Raw genomic sequence first — 24,187 nt, 5'->3', positions numbered from 1 at the left:
CAGCTGAAATCAGTGATAGAGCATATTTGTACATATATGTAGTAAGAGTTTAGCAGTGTATTTTTGTGGATGTGAAACAGAAATTGAAATTAGGACATGTGGTAAGTTTGTGTACAGTAGTTGCTTTTCATATCTTTAAATACACTCTTTGTTATTTGTGAGTGTTGGAGCTGAATATGTAACCTAAAGAATGCAGTAATTCATATAAGTGAATAGAAAATATTTGACAAACTATAGTTACTGTTATGTAAGAGGGGGGAAAGATGAGGTACTGAAAATGAATAGCACATACAGCAAGAAAAGGTAATGATGTGACTGTATTTAAAACTGAATAATCAGTGTCCTGTAGTGACTTATGGAATATTTATGAACTGTAATGAAATTTTTTTTAAAGGAATACCATTACTACCATTGTAGTATATGCACTGTAATAGTAAGAAAGCATTAAAAGGTAGATATAGCAGGGAGGATGAATTTTATTAACATCACTGGTTCTTGCTTTGTTTTTCAGCTCTGTGTTGTGGAGCACTTCTATTCCCAGCCTCTTAGTGTACTGTGTTGCCAACTGGTAGATGCTAAGAAGAAAGTAAATTCTTTATCACATGATCAGTGTGAAAACATTCGGCAACTGGCCTCTTTTAGAAGGTAAAAGGTGAAATAAATTTTTGGACAATCTTGTATTTAGTCAGCTTAAAAAGAAAAAAAAGGAATCTGTAAAATGTAGCTCCGTGAAAACTGTAGATCACTTGTGCGTATGTTTCTGTAGCAAAGGTAAGTCGATCAAAAGGAGGACAGTTCTAAATAATTTCAGGAAGCCTTAATCTTCTGGTGTAGAGACTCCAGCTTCTGTGATGTCTAATCACTTGAACTTTTTTTTTCTTTTGTTCTATTATGACAAATAACCATAAATGACTTTTGAACTTGTTAAGCTGATTTGGAGCATAATCTCTAGTGTTTTGGAGTGGCCTTTCAACTTGCTGGATTTAACTGTCCCTTTTTGAATCTTTCCAAAGTAATCATTTTAGCAGCATAAACTTTTGAATTTTTTTAACCCTATAATCTTTAATCGTACTTTACATTATAATTTTTATGTTCTTGTTTTTTTTCTTGCCATCAGGTATGTGGAAAGTCAAGTATCAGAGAAACAGATTGCACTGCTGACAGCAGACAGCTTCTTAAAGGTAAAATTTTATGAACGTCTTTGGAGAGCAAAAATAACTTTCACAATATATTAGTTTGTGGAGCATAATAAAATACAAGACTGAGACGTATAGTTCTTCTTTCATACAGTACATACTGTGCTTCATGTCCAGGAATGCAGAATTAGGATCGGCAGGTCGAAATTCCGAATCTCTAGGGTTGCCAGGTATACCCTTATGCAAAGCTGCACAACTTTTCTGACATCAACTTTTAACTATGTCTAGAAATAGAACTGCTTAAAAAGAAGGTTACAAGGTTTATTTATGGCCTGGTCTTTTAATGCTTACTCAGACTGACTTTCTTGGAAAGTCAGTGAAGTGTTTGAAGAATGAGTAAGTCATTTTGGAGGTTATTTGATAAGCTCTTAGTCCTCCATACCTGCTGTATGGTTTCTGACTGAACTCAGTAGGGCAGTCTGGGTCCCAAGGCACACATTCACACTAGATGTTGCACAGGATTAAAACTTTATGTTACATGTTTATCTGAAGGTTTGTCAAGTGATTAAAGTCAGGCTACTACTATTGTGAGCCTTTCGGGAATTCAACAACAAAGATCTGTTGGTTTTTTTCACCAGCTGAACCACTCCAAGTAGAAGCATTGTTCAGTGTAAAGGGTTTCTACTAACTCTTCATCTCAAGTATATCTAACCTGTCAGGCAAATGGTACTACTAGAGATAAAGCAATTAATTTATCCTAGCAGAGCTCCTGGTCTGTAAGGTCTTTTGAAGTGTGAAGAACAATGGTAATGGCTGGAAGAGAGGTTGGTAGCAGGCAAGTTTGCAAGTACAGTGCAATTATAGTAGTCAAGGCAAGACATGATTTATACATGATTTTATGATCCATAGTCTTCAGTGGCAAAAATAGCTTGAGCTACTGCCATTCCCTTGCTGTTTATACACATCTCAGCAGATGTGCCAGCACAACTGCTTGTGTGGCTGTGCAATGAATATAATCAGAGAAACAATCCAATTAAAGTAACCTCACCAAAAAAAAGGACAAGACATGGGAATTTTTTTGCTGGGTTGTTTCTGCAGAATGATTTCCTCAATGCAGTTCACTCTGCAGGTGCATAAATGCTTCTGTTGAAACAACAGGAGGAGGGAAGGAGTGGGAATGAGCAGCTGAGACGCTGTTTCTTTGTTTAAAGTTTAAAGACCATATAATGGGCTGCTACTTTGAAAGTTGAATGCTCATCAACGTAAACATTGTATGTTTTAAACTTTATACGTTTAATAATATACCCCTTATTTCACAAGCCTCACCCTGTAACTCTTGGAAGGAAGTCAGATTTCTTGTGCTTATGTGCACAAACTTAAGTGTAATTAGCCCAAAGTACTTTAATACAGCTACCAGAAATTTTGAGTGTGGTTTTCCAGAAATGTTGCATATGATTCCATGGGAGGCCAGTGATAACGAGGTGCCATCCAGTAAATTCAGTAGCAGCAGTTAATAATTTCTTTTTCCTAATACATGATAATTTTTTTCTCTGCATTTCTCAATCTATGAATAAACAGAAGTAAAATTAAGAGCACATAGGAGCAGCAACTGTGAACTGGCCTTTTTACGTATACCTAACTAATAAAAACAGCAGCCACCCGCAATATAAGAAATAATTTTTTAAATGCATTTGTAATACAAAAATGCAAATAATAAGGATTTGAGTAAAAGTAGCTATGTAATTTCTCATTGCCTATTAAAGGTCTAGTGTATAGTCTTGTTTTTGCAAGATGACATACCAAATCTAAAGGCTAAATATAGTTGAAAATGGTAAAATAATAATGCTAATCAATAACAATTCTCCAGTGAGATGGAGGAAGAAAGTAAAGTTAAAAATATGCAATGTGATTGCAGTGAACTGTTGAAATACAGCTTTTTTGCATAATAGTCTTAATTTAATACTGGTGAGTTAAATCATAGCACACCACAATGTCAAAACTTCAGAGTCATTTTAAGTACTTCATGAGAGTTTTAAATAAATGGATGTCAGAATGACTTACAAAACAATTATTCTGTCACTGTAGGAAGTAATACAGAAGTTGCTGGAGGACTTGCATGTTTACCATGAAAATTATGTTTCGGTTCTGAGATGTCTTCATGTTTTCACATCTTCTCTTCCAAAGTACCCTTTGGGCAAGCAGGTGATGTACTGTTATGCCATGTTAGCAAAACATGGGGGTTTTTTTGTTTCAAAGTATGACATCTGAGTAAGTATTTATTCTTTCTCTTTGTTTACTGTTCTGCTGCTTTTTCCCCTACTTCTTAAAATGGAGACAGATGCTTTCTGGCTATAGGCAGAGGGCAACAGTATGTGCTTTCTCTAGCGGCGTGGATGATACCTTGTCAGTCAACAGGAAGGAATTTCCAGGAAGACATAGATGGGCAGATCAGCAAAAGAATCCCCACATCGACTTTCCCACATCTGTGATTATCTGTATGCATTGCAGACAATGTATTCTCTTCTACTGCCTATTAGCTCACTAGTCCAATTCAGATGAAGAGACTGAGTTTTAGCAACCTTCTGTACAGAATAAAATCACAGAATCACTAAGGTTGGAAAAGACCTGTAAGATCATCAAGTCCAACCATCAACCCAACACCACCATGCCCATTAAACCATGTCCCGCAATGCCATGTCCACATGTTCCTTGAACACCTCCAGTGATGGTGACTCCACCACTTCCCTGGGCAGCCTGTTCCAGTGTCTCACCACTCTCTCAGTAATGAAATTTTTCCTAATACCCAGCCTAAACCTCCCCTGGCGCAACTTGAGGCCATTTCCTCTTGTCCTGTCACTAGTCACATGGGAGAAGAGGCCAACACCCACCTCTCTGCAACCCCCTTTCAGGTAATTGTAGAGAGTGATGAGGTCTCCCCTCAGCCTCCTCTTCTCCAGGCTGAACAACACCAGTTCCCTCAGCCGCTCCTCATAAGACTTGTGCTCCAGACCCCTCACCAGCTTCGTCGCCCTTCTCTGGACCCGCTCTAGCACCTCAATGTCCTTCTTGTAGTGAGGGACCCAAAACTGAAAACAGGATTCGAGGTGCGGCCTCGCCAGTGCCGAGTACAGGGGCACGATCACCTCCCTACTCCTGCTGGCCACACTGTTTCTGATACAGGCCAGGATGCCGTTGGCCGTCTTGGCCACCTGGGCACACTGCTGGGACATATTCAGTCGGCTGTCAATCAGCACCCCCAGGTCCTCTTCTGTGGGGGAGCTTCCCAGCTGCTCTTCCCCAAGCCTGTAGCATTGCATGGGGTTGTTGTGACCCAGGTATAGGACCTGGCACTTGGCCTTGTTGGACCTCACACAATTGGCCTCGGCCCATCGATCCAGCCTGTCCAGATCCCTCTGCAGAGCCTTCCTACCCTTGAGCAGATCAACACTCCCGCCCAACTTTGTGTCGTCTGCAAACTTGCTGAGGGAGCACTCAATCCCCTCATCCAGATCGTTGATAAATATATTAAACAAGACTAGCCCCAAAACTGAGCCCTGGGGGACTCTGCTTGTGACTGGCCACCAACTGGATTTGACTCCATTCACCACGACTCTCTGGGCTTGGCCGTCCAGCCGTTTTTTTTACCCAGCAAAGAGTGCACCTGTCTGAGCCATAAGCCACCAGCTTCTCTAGGAGAATACTGTGGGAGACAGTGTCGAAGGCGAAATGATAGTAAGGTGAAAATGATAGTAAGGGAACAGTGATAATTGCTCTTAATAGTCATATTGCTCTAACGTCATTAAATCCACCTTCTCATGCTAAGCAATTTCTTCTTCCACTAGAAGAGCAATATATTCTGTGCATATGCACTCGTCTGTCAGTTCTCAATGTATTCCATACTGTTATTAGAATCTGTCCCTAAGTACAAAATCAGCATGAACTGTCCCAGTATTTGAGAATGAAAAGATGTTTTAGCTGGGGCATTTGATTGGAGTTCGTCTCTGTTCTCTGCAGTTATCTTCATCTGAATGTTAGTTATTTGAAATCTGGTGCAGAGCAACACATAAACTCCAGCAACACTTGGAGCTTAGTTCTGTAAGATAACTAAATGCTTTCATTTCTTTTGCAATCATTCTGCATCTCTGGGAAACAAGCTCCAAAGGAATTATATATTACTTTGAAAAGCTTGTTGTAAGAGTTCTGCATTGCTTTGTTTGTAAAACACTTTATCCTTTCTTCACCGTCTGCATAACAGATCAGGGAGCTGCATTGTGCGTGTTTGGAAAAGCGAGTGTGGGAGACAGAGGAGTATGAGTCATCTCTTCAGCTAGCAAGGTGATTTTTTTAAAATTATTTTTCCCCATTATGTTTTAATACCACTGTACACACGGAGAATATCAGTCATCTGTTATTCTGGAACTTAAAGCTGAGGATATTACCTGTTTGCAGCTAGTTGTAGAATTGTTTGCAAGTATAATTGACTGCTGTTTTAATTTTGTCTTTCTACTGTTTTCCATGAAACTCAACCAGGTTCTAGTATGTTTTATGCCTTGAGTAATTATGCTGAAACCACTGAGATTACTGTGTGTGAATGAGAACATCGGTTGGGCTTTGTCTTTTAAAGTATGATTGTGTTAGATATTATCAACCAAATTATTAGTTTTAGTTGGCCTAAATTTTAATCTGTTGTGAAATTAGAATGTGTTCCAAATGAGTAGCTGAGGCCTTTCTTATTTTTTTTATTTTACTGCTTTCCCCCTGCCTCCTTTGTCTAAGAGTTTGTACAGGGACTGAGTTAATTTTTTGTGTTACGGTGAGCTTAGGACTTCAGGAGAGCCTACACTTGTGTTGTCTGTCAGTGTTTAAAATGGAAAAGTCATCTAAGCCAATTTTCTTAATAGAAAACCATTCAATTGCAATGTTGCAGCTACAGACTTCTAAACGTGTTTTATCATGGCAGATGGCTGTTTCCTGATAGCTGCATTCATTCAAGTAATACATCGGTTCTGTCACACAAGGAGCTGATGCAACCATAACTGCCTCTTCAAGAGCCTCTGAGCTTGTGAGATTTAATGTGTCTGACAGTAAAATTTAATAGAAAAATCACGTCATTGGTGGGTGGAGGATAACTTTCTGGGCTTACATACACAAGGAAACATACTCTTCAAAATGTACATTTGCCATACTGCATGGTTCTTAGGCACCACCACTGTGCTGCGTTCTCTACCCTCATCCCTTTGAGAGGATTACAATCTTGATTTGTCATTTCTCCAGTCTTTCTTTCTTAATCCTTCTCTGACTGTCCTGAATCTTGACAGCACTCAATCACCTATCAACCCTTGACCACATATGTGTCATTTTGCTTTCCTGTACTCTCTTTCTGTAATCTCTAATAACTCTTGGACATTTTTTTCTTCTCCTTTTTCTCCTCCTGTGTTTAATTTGCTGTCTTCCACTCTGAATTAATCTTCCTCTTCTATCTCGAAGTTGATGCTGCCATCATATTCTGGCTTGCTCCGCCTTTATTCTTACCTGTTCATCTCCCTCCTGTTTTTCCTCTGGTCCTGGCTCCCACTGTGCGAGCTTCTGATAGAAATGCAGTGATCATGGTCAATCCTTTCATATTTTTTTTTTTTTTAACTCCAGGAATTCTGTCACTTTTCTAACAAAGCTCCCTCAACACGATTCCTTCAAAAACTTGGGATTCTAGCTGTGATTGTTATTTTTTCAGCTTTTAACTTTAACTCCCTTTTCCATTTCAGACATACTTCCTCTTGCCTCTGCTTTTTCTGCATAGAATCTTGCCATCTTTTAGAAGGAAATGATAAAATGCGATCTTTCTGCTTCTACTCACAATCTTCTTTGCTTGGGTATGGAAGTTATTCACTGTTCCTTAATACCTCTGTCTTCCAAGGGGCCACAGCACCTGTTGATATCCTTATGTTCACCATCCCTTATTCTTCTTTTCAGTGTTTTTCTGGAGTCCATCTCTTTTTCTTGTATTTAGAAAATAAAAAACAGAGAAGCTTTTGATCAGCTTATTTCTTGGTTTGTAACAAAGTCTCTCTTTTGCTCTTCATGAATTATGTTTGAATGTGGGGTTTTCAGTTGTTGCATTGAGTTCCTTTTGTGGTTCGTTGGTTGTTTCTCTACTTCAGCCTTTCCTTGGACTGGCTTTTATCCCTTCTGCTAAAAGTGCTTTCCCCGAAGATGGTGTTTCAGGTGATCTAACTTAAGCAATCTAGACAATAGTTATTCTAATTTAAACTAGTTGTCTAGAGTCTAAAAAATATCATGGGGAGACAGGGAGAGTGTGTGAGTTTTAGTTCACAGTGGATTAATCTAATCAGAAGAGAGGTAAGATTAAGAGGTTTTGGAGAGTAACTTACTTGATTGGTTATGGGGAACTAACTGTCTGGGACATCTGGTCAAGATTTTAGGTGGCAAAACCTTGAGGACTGTCTGACCTATTGTTTTCTGTCTAGATACTATACTCTGTTTTTGTCTGCTAATGACTGATGCCATTCATCACATACCGCTTATCACACTCCTCCCCTTCTGTGACTGGCATTTTGTTGTTGACCGATCTCTGTTACCACTTCAGATGATTCTCCACTTCAGCGTTCAGAAGGAGTTTCTATAGACTTCATCCTAGCTTCCTTTCTTCTCATTCATAACTTGTCTCTGAATAATAGGAGACTTTTTTTTTTACTGTCTTTGGATGATTTGAGATGTTCGTTTCTGCTTTAAGCCTGTCTCCTAAACGAACTAGAATCTTAACCCTGCTCTCTGATACCTGGCACACCTTGCAGTAATCTCAAGCCCAGAAGGTTGAAAAGCATCCTTTACTGTTTCCTAATATGTGATAACCATCCTCTTGCCTGTTCTTTGGGCCCTGTAATCCCATTGCTGTTGTAAATATTTTTTTTTCTAGAACTTGCAGCTTCTTTTTGAATAATATTGCTAAAATAAATTTGTTCTTTCCCATTCACAGATCTCCAGATCTGGTTATCCTCTCTCTCTGTCTTAGATGTTTAGTTATTGCAGTGTTTTCTCTGGCCTGGGAGAAGGCTATCTTGTTTACCCATTATATTCTACAAGACAGTTTCAAAATGCTTTCTAGCCTTTTGTGTGGTCAAGGTCACCCTTTCTGTTGTTAACTCCTGATGCTTTTCTGTACAAAACAAGTGTATCTGAAGGCAATGCCTGACTTGCAAAAATCCATAACCCTGAATCAGATAAACTGAAGTTTCAAATTCTAGCCTTTACAAGCATTTAGCATCAATGGCCAGTTAGAAACTAGAGCTCAAATTGCAATTGCCCCTCCAGACATCCATAAAGCTTCCCCAGCCTCTTCTAAATTCTTCCTGAAATATCTCTTACTCAATGTTTAGGGAGCTGATACAGAGACACGCTGCCTGCCACACTGATTGCCATTATTTCATTCTTTCGTCATGCTCCATTTTTTGTGTAGCTGTTTTTTGTGTCTTCTAAAATCCTTAAACTATTAGCACCTTTGTTTTGTATAAGATAAAGCAAAACCACAAGAATAGGCTGGGAAGGGCTCCTCGTAACAGTGACTGTTAAAATGTGTGATTGTTCAGAACAAGAGTGTTTAGCATCGGGAACCTCTCATACTGCATGAAAAAGGTTACATGCATGTGTAATGGTACTGGCTTGATGCAATGACTATAATTCTGGATTTCATTTATGGATATTTGCAAGGACTTCCTTTGGTATCTTTTAAATGAAGATTCTGAGACTGAGCAGTGCTTGGCGATGCTTATAAAATGCCCTAATACATAATTAAATGTAAGTAAATGCTAGACTGGAGGTTGGGCTAGATGATCTCAAGAGGTCCCTTCCAACCTAAATGATTCTAGGATTCTAGTGGTGGTTAGGTTTATAGCAATTAATTATAGAAAAAAGCAATTTGGATTTTATTTGAGAATCATTCTGAATCACAGAGAGTAATGCATTTTGTGGATGTGTGAGTACATACTAATCTGATTTTTTTTTTTACCATTTCACTTGCCATTCTTGGGAATGACCCCTACTGTACTTTTAATTTTTTTCCCCTGACTCACAGTTTCAAAAATTATAACTCTGTATCCAGCAAGTGTTTTTAGGTAGACTATCAGAAAAGCTTTCATTGTCAATTCTGCAGGAAAATGTGAGGGACCTCTGTCCAAGTTGATTTGTTTCTTTCTGTTAATGACAGCAAGGAAAAAATTGACTTTAATGCAAGACTAAATGCTTGAAATCTTGGAGGTTTTCTCTTTTAAAAGGAGTTTTTCAAATTATTTTAAAAATTTTTTTCAGCTAAGAACATTGAAAACTCTTTCATCATTCTGTGTTTCAACTTCAGCCAACAATTGTGTCTTTCAGGATGTTGAATAAGTCTGATTTAGTAACCATGCTTCAACAATGTGTGGAAATTTTTGTGTCATCTTCTGGAAAGGAGTTTGATAAGACAATAGAGAAGTTGAAGGAGTTCTTGACCCAGTTTCAGAAACTAGAAGGTGGGTGTGTACCATCATACATTCCATTGCAGATTATATTAAAGCTGTTTTATAATCTGACCAATGGGTATAATTTTCCTTGGTGATAGCCTGTCGTTGTATCAAACCATCAGATTTTTCAGGGTTGTTTCTTTAACTACATGCACAAAATTAGGAAATGTTTATATTCTTTATTGGTATCTGGTTCATGCTTTTTGTAATACGGAAGACTGATGTAAGATAAGAATTGGACAGATCAGCAAACATTACTCACTAAATCAGTCATACGTATATTTTTGAGCATTTTACCAGATGTTGCAATCATTAAAAACATTTAACAAATATAAAAACAGATTTTGAAAGATAAATAGGAGGAGACTTCCTTATGACATGGTATTTAATCCAAATGTATATAAAGTTCTTTCACTTGCACCTTCAGTTAAATTCGTGTAAGAGCTAGGAGACCCAGCACCCGTTGTCAAGGCTCTGTTGACATGCTGTAAATTGTCAGGCCCATATATTTGATTGTTCACGGTAGAGGACATATTTGAAAGTTTAGTAAGGCAAATGAGTAACAGCCTTCCATCTTTCAGAGGCAGGTTAACAGAAACTGCCGTATTCCTTCTGAAATAGGAATGTGACATATTCCAGCGTTCTTCTGGAACAGGAATTTTGCTGCTTCCCCTGAACTACAGAGAAGTGCTTGCCTATGATTTCCTTTTGAAGATGCAGTGGTTATCATCTGGTCTGGTTTATGCATATCAAATGAAGTTCATTATCAGTGTGGTTACTACCCAGCATTTGGACAAGTAGGCAATAAGCCACCAAATACAGCCTAATAGTAATTAAAGTAGTCATGTAATGCTTTAGGGTTAACTGAGGCTTGTTTAGAAGAATTGGCTCTTGCCTGTATGATATATTTTTGAACAGATGTGGTAATAGCAGGGCTGTGGTACAGGAAATAGGTGATCACTTTGAAAAAGCTGTGTATGTTACTAAAGATACCAGCACTGAAGAATCTGAACTATGATGGAAAACCTGAAAGTTCATCTAGTTTAGAAAAAACATATTGAACCAAAAGGCTTTTAGTAATTGGATTTTTACCTTGATGGAATAAATAAGAAAGACCGACTCTGAGAATTCAAGGACATGCAGAACTATAAAACAAAAAAGGCAGTATTTATTTTCAGTTCCGATTTGAAGATGTTTTTAAAGCGGAGAAGGTCTAATGAATCCATGAATGATCTTAGTTTTGTTTTTAGAGTGGATTTAAGCTATAATGAAAAAGTGAGAAGAGGAAGTTAAGATAAACTTTACGTGAATAGGTTGCTGAGTTAGGTGACTTCTTCCTGTATGTTTATGTGATTGTGTTGATCTTTAGCAGTTTTCAGAAGTCTGCCAAAAGCATTATGTACCCAAATCTCCCACAGAGCCCTTAGATTGAAAGGATAGTCCAAAATTATTTTTTTAACAACAACAAAGTCCATCTTCCCAGCTGCCTAATGAACTGGAAAAAATAAAAACATGAAGCTTGAGGAAACAAAATACTCTTATGCTCAGTCTATTTTGAGCTGAAGGATTTGATAAAAAATATCTAGACATATATCCATGTAGTAGTGGAGAGAGGAGGTTCTCTGTGTTGAAGTCTTCAACACAAATACAAATGTCCACAGGGCACTGGAAAATATAAACTCATTTTATGTAGGTCACCAAAAAGCTTTTGTATATCATGATTGTCACTGCTGATTGGAGCTTTACTTGTGATCTATAGGTGGAATCTCCATCTTATTACCATCTTCCTAAATAAGGCGAGAAATTTAGTTCCCTTTTTGTTTTATTTTGATTATCACTCAGCCCTACATTGATTGTGCTGTGGGAGTTCTTGCTTCGTTTTTACCTAAAAATTACTAATTATTGGTGCAATTGATCAACAAACTATATGGCTATGAAAACAAAATTTTCTTATAAACTAAGATGAGAATAAAACTGGACAATGAAATAACTTAGCTCGCTTTTGGTTTGCTGCTCTGGTTACAGTTTCTGCGTTAAGTAGGGAGAACTAATTTCTTACTTAGTGGGTTTTTTTGCATGAGAAGGAAAAAAATATGCAGCGTGTGGCTTTTTGAACACTCCTAAAACATCAGTAGTATGTAGTACAAATGTTGAGAGTATGACCTAGGATGACATAAGCGGAATTCAAGTGATGTGCAAGGCTTATGCTGGATCTTTGCTCAGGACTGAATTGCTTCAGTTGTTTAAGCTGCGCTGCAGACTCCTTTTTTAATAATGTTTTACAAGGTGGAAGACTCTAAACTGCCTGTGTTTGGGTCTATGTGAACAAGTAATTGAACACTTCGCAGATTGCTTGAGTTAGGGGGTTTATATCGGTAGTCAGGAAAAGTTTACCCCACATATCAAACATTAGTTTTGTTCTAGTAGCAGAAGCTTTCCAAGAACGAGATGTGTCCGTATCGCCACAAAAGGAGCTCCAGAAGAAGACAGACCTTTACCATCTTCAGAAGGTTAGGCCTGCGTAGGCTTTACTGACTAGTTCCTTAACTGATTTTTTTAAGATGTAATTGTCCGTGGTTAGTTCTAGAATAGAACTAGTAACTATCTAGAATTATAAAAAATATCTGTCATAAACTAGGATTTTAAAATGCAAATTAGGGGGTTTCTTCTTATTTAACTTGTAAATTACACATTCTGCCTAACACACATTTCTTTGAATTTCCCAAACTCCTACCAGTTTGAGAACTGAATATACTGGCCTAAATAAAAATAACTGCACGATCACACTTTCAAACATCATCAGTGAAGACGTGCCAGCAAAAATTAATTGTACATGTTAAGCATGTAGATTGTGTTCTCCAGAGAATAACTACCTCCCATGTAGTTTTATGCACCACTTTTTTTTAAAGACTTTGTTGGAGTTGAAGGAATCAAGGCGGTCTAAGAAACTGACAAAATTTGAAATGCTTCGTTTTGAAGTTGTTGACTATATAGACAGTCTTGTAAGGTGAGCTTTCCTATTCTATATTCCTACATTAGTTTGCACCATAAGTTGCAACAGAAATTTTGCTAACATGTTAATCTTGTCAAAATTGTGTCTTGGTCCCTGCAGTATGAAGCACACTTTTTTCCTTCCTGTTCTTTCTTTGAGGGCTCTAAAAATAAAAAAAAAATTTAAAAAAATCTCAATTTCCATAGATTAGTAGAAGTAATTGGTACATAAATTGACCAACTTGTTTTGGCTACAGAAAAAAGTTGAGAGAGGACTGGGTATATGTGGCAAAATAAAGTCAAGAGTTTTTACCCTAATCTTTGCTGATCTGTTCTACTTATGAAACAGTAGAGATGTCAAGTGTGATATCCTATCTGTTTGGGGAACTGTTTTGATGAGCAAGGCATAGCAGATAGGATTTTGGAGGCAGCTCTGTAGCAGAAAATGTGAAAGGCTTGGGGTGGGGGAAGAGACAAAGACACTTGTTAATTATAGAGTCTTGGGGGGGAGGTAGAGAAGCTAACAGAAGTATGACTGTGCCAGGAAAAAAGCTTCAAATTTGAAGACAAAAATGAGCAGAGACTCATCAGGAGGCCTTGAGATGGATAAGAAAGATCTGTAGAGTGCATGACTCGTGTTAGCGTTTCAGCTGCTGCCCTTATTTTTGAATTTGTCAGTGGCCCAGCTAGAGTTCTACGTTAAATCCATTAGATGTAGAGTTGCTAATAACTGAATTCCCAGCTTAGAAGTTGATTTCAGCACTGTTCATCTTGTTTTTTCAGATATTTGTCAGTACTGGTTGGGAAACATACATTCTTGTAGTCTCTGACTGCAATAGACTTGTTTCCCTTAAGGTAAAGCTTGTATCTCCCCTCCTTCCCCCATACCTCATGTTGCTTTTTCAGAAATTACCTTGTTCCTGCAGACCACAAGACTCTGCATGAGATAGTGTATTTCAACACAGCCAGTGTTCTCCGTGAGCACTTGAATGCTGCCCCGAGGATTGCACTTCATACAGCTTTAAATAACCCATACTGCTACCTGAAGGTAAAAAACAAGTGACTTGTTTGTGGTGCTGGAGTAGTTTCTGAAGGCTGCATATGAGGATGATGTGTAAGGCTTAGTTTTGCTGTTTCATGAAGCTTGGCACACATTCAGCTGTTTTGCAGAGAACCAGCAATTTGGTGTTGATAAGCAACTGGGGACTTTGCAAAGAGCTAGGGAATCTGTCTGGCTGAAATAAAGAAGCAAATTATGGAAAGGGTTTTATATGGGGAATCCATTTTCCAGAGCCTGATTTAGGTATGATCTTTTCTTTCTCCTGTACATGTAGCAGAAAAGTAATTTTGTCCTCCATTACAAATGGGATGACTGTCCATGGGGAAAAATACAGTGTCTGTGGCTCTTTCCAGAGACTTTCTTTACAGGGCTGGTGCTTCGTCCTCACTATATAGACTTGCTGTAAGGTGAAGGCTCTGTTCAGGTGGAGTGATGTACATTAACAATAGCTTAATTACAGCGTATTTAGAGGAGTCCTTTGTTTTTTCTTTTTATGTTTATTTTAATCTGTTGTGTATTGACTTCCTATCTTTTCCAAGTCCAAGAAGAGGATTGTCATTGATTCTATTAGTTAACCTCGCCCTTTTGTAGAGAAGAAAAGTAGCCCCTTTTCCACTTCTTTCATAAATCAAATTCACAGGATGACCGAAAGAAAGGAATAGAGAGGGATTTGGAAAAGGAGTGAACATACATTTCTTTGTTTTGTCCTTGATTATAGATGCTACTTGGAGTTATCCTCGTGCCCTAACATTTCGCTTAAAATTGTGATTATAGTTTTGAAGAAAACATTGGTTGTAGCTTTATCTGAGTGATTATATGTTACTTGAGTCAAAACCAACTTTTAATCAGGAACCATACTTGATGAAGATCAGTCTTGGAAATCTACAACCCGATTCATATTGGGTTTGTTGGCACTGTGCCTCTATTTGAATGAGGGTTGTCAGTTTTGCTAGGTGCAAATGGTTTTATTTCTAAAACCATTTAAAGAGCTTATTTGTGAAAACAGTAGTTAGCAAGAGGGCTACCATTAGAGAGACCCAATACAAACCTCAGTAATTTATATTTTTAGAAAACCTGTAAAAGTATAGATTAGGAGAGCTAAGCAAAATCTAGCTACTGATGTGTTTAATAAGTATTCTCTTTGATGAGTTGACAGGATTTAAAGCCCTCTGTCATCCTGCACTTTTGTTCTTTGACATACTTTAACATATTTCCGATGTTTTCTGAGTAGATTGTGAAGGTTTGGCATAGTTTCTAACGGCAGCAGTATTGGCTGAGTACCTTGCTTAGCATTTTAATCCATGTAAATCAAGGAAATGTTTCTTCTTAATTGTATCCATGACTTCTGCATGGCTTGTACTTTCCTGGGCCATGACCAGAGCAAAGTTCTTTAGAGCTGTTCCTTCCAGAAGACTAGGACAGAAACAGATTTGCTTCAGTGGAGTACCAGCAAATGATTAATATGTGTTGCATTTCTTACAGGAATCCAGTCCAGTTATTTATTTAGCAAAACGTGAACCAAAGATTATACTTATCCTGAAAAAAAAGGCCACAAAAAAGTGTAATTTTGTTTTCACCGATTCCCTTGAAAATTCAACAAGTTGTAACTTGGAATACCAGCAAGGCACTGCTTAGTATTGTGTCAGCACAAGGAATCTGATCTTGGATCTTGCTGGGGTTTAGATGGTCATGCAAGTTTTGTTCTTGACCTTGGGTAAGAAGGGCGATTTTTCACATTGATCTCAAGGAATGAGTCCTGTTACCCATGAAGATACTTTGATTGCTATGAAACGAAAATCCTTGAGTTGCAATTAAGCTGTATCAGGGAAGGGGGATACTAGCATTGGATCCTTGGGAAAGACAGTAACATTGATTCCAGGGTGAGGTACAAGTCTGTCGGCTGTTTAGCCTCAGGGGGAAGGGTCAAGCAAGAGAAACCCCTCATCAACAGTGTTCTGCGTTGTTCCCACTCCCATACTCTTCCTGAAACAGCACCTCTGTGCTGTACAGGTGGTTTCACAACTGGCTGCTTATTTTAGGGCAGCTTCCTGCTTGTCAGTCTAGTTATTTCCTCTCAGGGACAACACATGTGCTGCCACCTCAGGAAGCTGAGGTTTCCCTGCATGCAGCTGCAGCTCCCTCCTGCTATGCTGTAAAGACTTTGGCCTAGTTATCACAAGTGAATCTGAATTCTTTCAGGTGCTGGCAGAGACCCTGCAGTGCCCATCAGTAATATCTTCCCTGGATCATTCTTGGCATTTGCCTGTGGTCCAGCTAGATACTAAGTTCTGCAGATGAACCTGTTCCAGGAGAGTGCAGTTGCTCTAGAAGTTGCATCCTCTCTTGGTTGTGATTAACTGTTCTGGCCTTAAGATTAGAAAATCAATGCAAAGTGTAGGAAGCCACAGAGTTAGAAGTAGAAGAGGGGAAGAGAGAAAGGTGTAGGGTTATCCCTCTGGGCAGTGGTGAGCTGCTAGATCCGCCGGAAGGTGTAACTGCCTGTTCCAGTTAGCAACACAGTAGTATTTGAAACTATTAAGGTATGCTCCTGAATTTACAGTCTGGTAAATTAATGTCTGGATTGTAACATTCTGAAGGTTTAGCCATGTTACTCTGAATTTATCTGGAGACCATCTGGACTGAACTGACAGACATTAGCCTAATGTCTGCAGCTTTTGTGTTTCCTGTACAGAATAAATAAACTTGAAAATTGTTAGGCTTTCTGGAAATTGTGAAATGTCTTGTAAGTGCTAGAGTCCAAACTGAATCTGAGTCTCAAATTGCAGGGATTGAGATCTATGAAAGGTAAGCTAAGAGATTCTTAAGCAAAGTTACATTCTTTGCCGACTCTTCTTTCCGATCTTGAAAAGCATTTATTTATGAAGGTATTCTTGATAGGGCTTTATAGACTTCCCAAAAGTAACTGGTACATCTTATTAGCATATAAAAGCATTTTAGCAAAAACTTCTATGAACTCAAAAGGAGTGATCAGTGGTTGTTTTCATGTTAAGAGAGCTGGCTTCTTCAAGTGCATGAAACTGAAAACTGAAAAAAAAATTATGAACGGATATGAAATGTTGTAAATTTTTGCAGCTCTACAGAGACTTTTGCTTCTGGCTCAAGTGGCTTTTTACTTCTCAAGTAAATGGTTCAGTGCTGATGACCTGAATTTCCTGACATATAGAATAGTTTGTGAGAAATCAGACTTTTGCCTTTATAGGTGCTGAGTTTCAAGCCGGAGAGAAATGATTGTTACATTTCAAAGATAAAACTCTGAGATGAGAGAAGCAATTTTGCTTTTTAGTACATCTGACACAGCTATACTAAGACTTCCTCTTCCCTTTCAGGGGTGGCAGAGGGCAAGGGGCACTTCTCTGTTTTCTACATAGTACAGTCTGAGGCAAATCATGACTAGTTTCTTTTCCTGAATCCACAAAACAGAATATTTCTTTCCAATATGTAAATAGAACTAGCAAAAGAATTGGGGAAAAGCCTAATCAGGTAATCACTCATTAAGGTAGACTGCATAAGTGTAAAAAATTGTTGAAGGAACACCAGGAGTGAAGTGCCTAGGTGGTTTTTGTTTGAGTTTGGTTTTTTTAATTACATATTTTCTCATTTTCCTGGGTTTGGTTTTTTCCTTTGTACCATCAACTTGCCATTAAACACACATCCAGTAAACATTTGGTTAAAATACCTACTATGTGAATTTCCTGAAATAATATCTAGCCCTAGAGATTGTTAAAGATTAAAAACTGATCAAAGATACTGCTTTCATTTTTTCATCAGAATCAAGCTTTGAAAAGTGATGGAGGAAGCATTTCTAATAAAGCCCCTGACATATGCATAGTGTATAAGCTTCATTTGGAGTGTGGCAGATTGATTAATCTCGTTGATTGGTTAGAGGTATGTAACAATGCAAATAATGCCTTTACCTGCTTTCAGTATTCTGATTTATCTTTATGCTGCATGTCTGCTTTTCTTTAGTGCTGCTTTTGATAGCTTAAATCATGGCATACCTCAGTCCCTCCTGTGCAAGAACACACCAACTCCAATCAGCAGCCCAGTCTTCCTCTGACTACTGTGAATCATGTATTTTCAGCATTATTACTCTGTGATAAAAATCTTTTGCTTCTGTTTTATGCTCAGCAGAGATCAGATTTTACACTTCACAAAGCTACCTTTTTTCCCCCCTTTAAGTATTCTGTGACACTCTTACGGAAACAGGCAAGTAAGTGCTGCTGCTTGGCAAGTGTGGGGCTCTTGGAGAGAATGCTTGTGCTAGGGAAGAGCAAAGGTCCTTCTAACCTGACACCCTGTCTCATACTGTGACTAAAAGCAGAGAGACTATAACAAGATAACAGACATTAATATGATACATTCTCCAAATACTCCCTAGCTAACAATCATGTTTTAGCTCTGAAGTTTCCTGAACTGGAATGGTTTCTTGGGATTTCGTAAGCTTACCTGGATTACATTACTAATATAACTTCTAGCAACCACAGCATCCTCTGGCAAGAAATTCTGTAGCTTAACTACATGCAGTGCAAAGGACACTCCGTTTATTTGTTCTGAGAACGTCTTGTTTGCTGCTGCCTTGGTTGTGTATTGGAAATAAAAGTGGACAGAAGATTCCTACCCAGCTGCTTGCTGTCCCTCAATTTTACAGATTTCTTCACAGACGACTTACCTCCTTAATTTTTCCAGAATGTTTAAGCATCTCCCTTTGAGAACATTTTTCAGTTCTGTATTTTTTGAGAATGGGTCGGGAACCAGAACTGTATTGGGATTTAAAATGCAGGCACAGGAGTTCATAGAGTGATGTCTTTCAGTATTCCTGCCATGGTTAATATTATGTAACCTTGCTTGCTCTTTTGATTGCTGCTGAACAGACATTCTCATGGTGTTACCATTCCGAGATCTCATTCGTCCTGAATGATAGTCATCAACTCGGAGCGTGTTATTTTATACGCAGCTCTGTCTGTCTATGAAATGTGTTGAATCTGTGCTGCTTTTCCCTTTCTAGGCTTTCTCAACTGTGGTGATGGCAGGTGAGGGACCAAATGCAGATGCAGCTTCTTCAGACCAGGTGGATGATATTATCCAGTATCCTTTCTCATTTCTCTCAAGTTTGACATGCAAATGCTTACAGGATTAATGAACCAGGATTTTCAAAATACAGCTTCATATGCACTGATAACTAATTCCAGAAAAATAAGATGACTGGTTTAAAAAGCCTTAATGTACTCAAAATGTCACAGAAATAGATCAGCTGACATAGCTGGGCTGGGGGTGGCAAAGCAAGAGAGCAGCTTTTGTCCACAGAAAGTGTATGGGTCTGAAACAGATCCAACAGTCCTTAAACCAAATTGCACTATTCTACTCAGTTAAATCATCTGAGAGTTGGTACAGCTGCTGTAGAGCGGGGAGAGCATTACTAGGGAACAGATGATAGCATAGCTGTGACCTAGAGAGCAGATGGAGACATAGTTTTGTTATGAGGAAAACGGAAGCATTAGCAGAGGAGATGATTATAAAAGTAGTGTCTCTGTAGAAGCCTTGAGTTCTAGTACCTTAGAGTTGAGATTTTAGTTCCCACAAAACATCCATTCTGCTGCTCACTTTGTCCTGATTCTTAACTGAGATCTCCAAAATAAAGGATGAGCATTAGAACCAAAACTCATGGCTACAACACTAGTGCTGCCAAAGAGAAGAGATGAATAGTTGTACAAAAGGAGGCTTAACTACAGGAAGAATATTTGTATGCTCTAATACTACACCTAGCTTTTCTTTAGTATATGGCCTTTCCTTTTTTACAAGCTTTGCTGGTAATTAACACAAAATGAATTCTCTATTTAACTCAAGGATATATAGTTGTGTTTCAGGAAGGTAGCAAGAAAGGTATAGCGAATAGTGAGTAAAGAAAAGGTGGTGCTGTTTTATGAAACCTCGAAAAAAAATTCTCAGTATTATCTCTTTTTTTTTTTTGTCAAGGGACATGAAAGTATAAATTCTCTTCTGAGAGACTACAAAATTAGTATCTTTGTAGGCTTTAAGCTTCTCTTAGTGGGGAAAGGAACTCTTCCTTCATTGCCACATTGTATGCATGTAGCAAAAAAAATACTGATTAGATAGATTACAGATCTGTCTTTCTGTAGGGAAATCATGCTCTATTCCTTTCCAACAATTTTAGTGTGCAACACAGTATTTTGTGTTATCTGTGCTTACCATGACTTGGAAATCTTCCCCTCCTGTACTCAAATCATGTACTCAATTTCCTTTACTGAAATGTCCAGTGCTCGTTTTATTCGAGCTGTTTCTGAACTGGAACTCTTAGGCTTCATAAAGCCTAGCAAGCAGAAAACTGACCACGTGGCAAGATTGACATGGGGAGGCTGTTAATGTGCCACTGAGATCTTAATAAACCTGTTCTTTCTAACATTGTGCAATGGCTGTGTTCCCACTACTGAACTAGTCCTTGCTAACTTTGCATACTGAGTCAAAGTCAATGATGACCAAATGTTGTGAGATACATTCCAGGTGCCTGGATAGACTTGAATAGCAATGTTGGTTTTTAATACTCAGCTTCCCTGTGTAATGTACTGTTCTATTAATGCTCATGTTCTGAATACAGTAATGTTGTGCCAGTTTTAATCTTCTTTCATGTGTGATATTTAACACTGTATGGATATAATTCAGGCTAGCAAGCCAAAAAGACAACACTACTGTGTATGCTATGGAAGTGATGAAGCAGTATTATTAACTTGCTTCTAAGCTGATTTTGAGGATTTGAGTCATTATAAAATGCCTTCCAGTTCCTTGAACTACAGATTTAAAAAAAAAAGTATGCTACAAAAGACAGTAAGCTTCCATGTTCTTTAAACCACAACTGGTCATACCTCCCTGAAAACTCCTTCATGAGGAAAACATCAGAATAATTTTGATGATACACATTTTTTTTTTTGCTCTTTAAGAACAAAAGCAAACTGTTTAAATCATTCCCTTTTTCTAGTGAAGTTGATTAGTACTAGCTGACTTTTGCTGTCAGGGGAATGTGTGTCAGCATACACTAAATGAGAACATGCACTCAGGTGCAGTGGAGGAAGGTAGTAAAATCCACACCTGAAGTACACACTGTAACTTCTCTCTTTGCTGAGGGTTTGTACTGTACACAAGCAAAGGAAACAGGGTTGTGAAAATAACAACTATTGGCTGAGAGTGTTAAAGCACTGTTCATCTGACAGATCTTCAGTCAAAGAACCGTCTCAGCCACTTGGCCCTGGGCAGTAAGAAAGCCCAAGATGCAGTGCCTACACCCAAGTACAGATTACCAGTTCTGCACTGTTTGTAGGAACTGGACTAGCTCATAGCTGCTTCTGATTTGGTCAGGATAGACTGAAGAGCTGCTATTCTCTGCCTTGAGTCAGTCACAGATCAGTGCCTGATGCAGTAATGAAAGCCCCAAATAAAGTACCATGCCAAAAAGCTGGAAAAAACACAGTCATCACTGGAGTTCTGAGGTTGTTAAGAAAAACCTACACCCGATGCCAGGTATCAGAGTAACATGCGTATGTTCTCACCAGCCCAATCCTTCTTTGGCCCTCAAAAGCTACACCACGGCTCTTAACTGCAGTAAGCTTCAGCTTCCCTCAGACTCAGTTTGGGGAGCAAACATGTTTATGCTGATGTCAGCATCCCATGTTTTCCAACCATGGAAAGCGCTTTAAAAACCAAAGGGGAAAAGCTGCATTTCCCCCCAGAACAGCTTGCATGTCTGCCATACGTTGATAAACTAGCCCCAGGGCTGCAACGTGCATTTCAGCAGTATGGGTGGAAACTTCAGGTCAGTCTTACCACCTAGGAAAGTGGTTAAGTGTTTAGACTTTGTCCCTCCCAGCCTACTTAAAAATTGAGTGGTGATTACTGAAGTTTATTGTAAAAGACTGTATTTAACACCAAAAACCTCCCAGACTTCCTCAGCAGAGCATGAGAGGACTACAGACTTCGCTTTCCTTCTATTATTTGAGGCATTTAAGTGCTGCTCTTAGTACACATGTTCAACTGTCACTAGAATCCAGATGCTCCCACTTAGTTGCGTGGGCACTTCAGCCTACTCAAAACAACTGAAAATGATGGCCTGGAGCACTGAAGACTGAATCACTTGCATAAATCAGATCTGTACTGGGGGGGGGGGGGGGGGGTGGGGGGGGTGGGGAAGTCCTATTACAAGAGCCTGTAACTTACCAGGCTGTTTACCCAGGAACCTACGTAAGATAGGTTAGGCTTGTTTTAAATACCCTCAGAGAGGGTAGGAGTCATGTATTTCCCAATTGCTGTAATTGCACAGACACAGCAACACTTCCTGCTGTACTTACAGGAGAGGCTGGTTCTAGATGTTGCCAGGCAAATTAAGTAGCAGAGAAGGACGAGTCTTTTAATCAGCCTTTATATTGCCTAAACATACAACTTGAGAAATGTAATGATGAAAACTCAGAGCAAGAATTTTTAGGATCTCAGTGGAGCAGTTGGAAAAGTTCTTCTCTTCCACCAAGACACTGGGGGTAAACAAATTCCACTGTTCTTCACTCTGGTGACCAAGCTAGGGCACCTCTGTCGTAGTGGTCTGTCTTTATACATAAGGTTCTCAAAGCAGCAGAGAGGAAAGTCAGAAACTTCAGTAGGAGGCGAATGCCCGATGGCCCTCCTCCACCCTGAACCTCACCTAAGCATCTTGCAAATACACCTGACAAATGGAAGGGAGCAGCAAAACAGCCAAACATCTCCCTGATCTGCAAGGGGACACAGAGCCACATGCTCTGCGCAGCTGTCCTCTGCCACCTATCTGCAGCCTCCCCGCCCCTCACCCAACACAATATAGGCCCACACCATCTAACTTCCACACCTTTTGAGGGTGAAAGATTTGGAAATAAAGTGTGTGGCTTTTAACTCCCAAATGTGCAGGCAACATGACATGAAAACAGAAAAATTAAGTTAGTGGCTGTTTCTTCCCTTTAACTAACATAAATTTTGAAGCTTAAAGTCACGTTTCCTACACTATATACGGTTTCTCAGGATCAAATCTTTAATTCAGTACTGGGCACTTCAGACTGTAAGATGTATAAAGGGGAAATACTTGACTAAAATTATGTAGGAAGTACTGTGTCATTTAACTTTCTTCAGCAAGGAGGGTAGGAACGTTGGACAGTTAAAAACACAAACCAAACAAAACCGGTCATAAATTTCATTTAGTTTGCCTTTCTTCAGAGGCTGCACCTTGTAGTCAGAGCCCTAGCTGCCCAGAAAGAGCTTAACATTGCTAAATTCTGAACCAACATCAGTAACAGCAGAAACACTGCAGCTATGAAAAAGCACCTGGTGCTTTTCCTCCTTTAATGAAATTCTGGTGCTAGGGGTCTAGTAACACCAGGCTGTTTGCAGATAATCTGGTGATATAGTATGAATTTTGCATCTGGCTCCTGTCATATAATTTATTTTACTACTTGTTGTTGTAAATGTTCCAAACTCACCCTCACATACCTTAGCTGAAATACACACACAGGAGATTTCAACTGCAAATATATACGGAATTTTACAATGTTAGTTTCTACAACTATCTGCATAGTAATAACATGTTCTGCAGATACTCCAGGAAACCTTCTCTGTCTGCAATGTTCACTGAAAGCAAACAGGACCAAAATGTTTGTATTGTGGTACTAGCTCTTGACACTATAACAACATAAAGCCTCATGTCTGAACTGGTAACTGTATTATATTCTTCAACAGCCAAATCTTTAAACAAAACCACTGCCAAAAATCAGACCTGAAAGTAAGTTAGCTCTTGTTTGAATAGTTTACCATTTTTCTCTACTGTTGCAGATGCTGTTCTTTGACACCTTTTTACATGACTGCACTACTGGTTTCAAACACAAACGAGGTAATTTTTCTGTTCTCTTGGAGCCTACAACAGTAGTAAAATGCAAGAATGTAAGAATAAGCCAGGTGCCAGTAAAAGCCAAACACTCCTCCTCACATATTGGAGATTTGCTTCCAATACAAAGGTCATGAGCACTGGTTCACAACAAGAGCATAAACTCTTAATACGTTACCAGCCCCATTTTTTTCCTCCCCACTATGGAATCATACAGCTAAATCCTTCCCAATTCCCAACTCAGGAATGGAGACAACTTTCACAAAACACAGCTTCTAACCAGAATCTACTAACAGTCTTGCTGTTCAAGAGCACAGAGGCAGATCTCAAGCATCAGCACACAAGACTGCTTCAATCTCCTTCCTTTTCAACCGTGAAAAATGCTGAATAATCTTACAGTTATATGCTTTCACATCTAGACATAAAAATCAACACACAGGATGTACGTGCTGCTTTTCAAGCATACAGTAACTGAGATCTGCTGGAAAAGCATTTACACATTGCTACCTTAAAAAAAGGTTAACCAAGATCTTTGGTTTCACTGTTAAGTTGCAATTAA

The 24,187-nt window shown here is 38.8% G+C and overlaps 1 protein-coding gene across 1 annotated transcript in view; it reads left to right on the top strand.

The window, feature by feature from the left end:
- The window catches only part of ORC3 (origin recognition complex subunit 3), a 38,860-nt gene extending 18,739 nt beyond the window's left edge, over positions 1-20,121 (top strand). The window contains exons 10-20 of the mRNA XM_059829630.1: positions 512-645; positions 1,118-1,181; positions 3,222-3,338; positions 5,392-5,471; positions 9,525-9,658; positions 12,074-12,159; positions 12,559-12,656; positions 13,547-13,688; positions 17,490-17,606; positions 18,727-18,806; positions 19,997-20,121. Coding sequence (XP_059685613.1) covers positions 512-645; positions 1,118-1,181; positions 3,222-3,338; positions 5,392-5,471; positions 9,525-9,658; positions 12,074-12,159; positions 12,559-12,656; positions 13,547-13,688; positions 17,490-17,606; positions 18,727-18,806; positions 19,997-20,102 — 1,158 coding nt within the window. The 3' untranslated portion in view covers positions 20,103-20,121. The remainder of the gene's footprint in view (positions 1-511; positions 646-1,117; positions 1,182-3,221; positions 3,339-5,391; positions 5,472-9,524; positions 9,659-12,073; positions 12,160-12,558; positions 12,657-13,546; positions 13,689-17,489; positions 17,607-18,726; positions 18,807-19,996) is intronic.
- Positions 20,122-24,187: the final 4,066 nt, after the last annotated feature.

The sequence above is a fragment of the Gavia stellata genome, chromosome 2, assembly GCF_030936135.1.
Source record: "Gavia stellata isolate bGavSte3 chromosome 2, bGavSte3.hap2, whole genome shotgun sequence".
Lineage (NCBI taxonomy): Eukaryota > Metazoa > Chordata > Aves > Gaviiformes > Gaviidae > Gavia > Gavia stellata.
The sequence above is the reverse complement of the archived record's forward strand: the minus strand, read 5'-3'. Positions and strand labels throughout refer to the sequence as shown.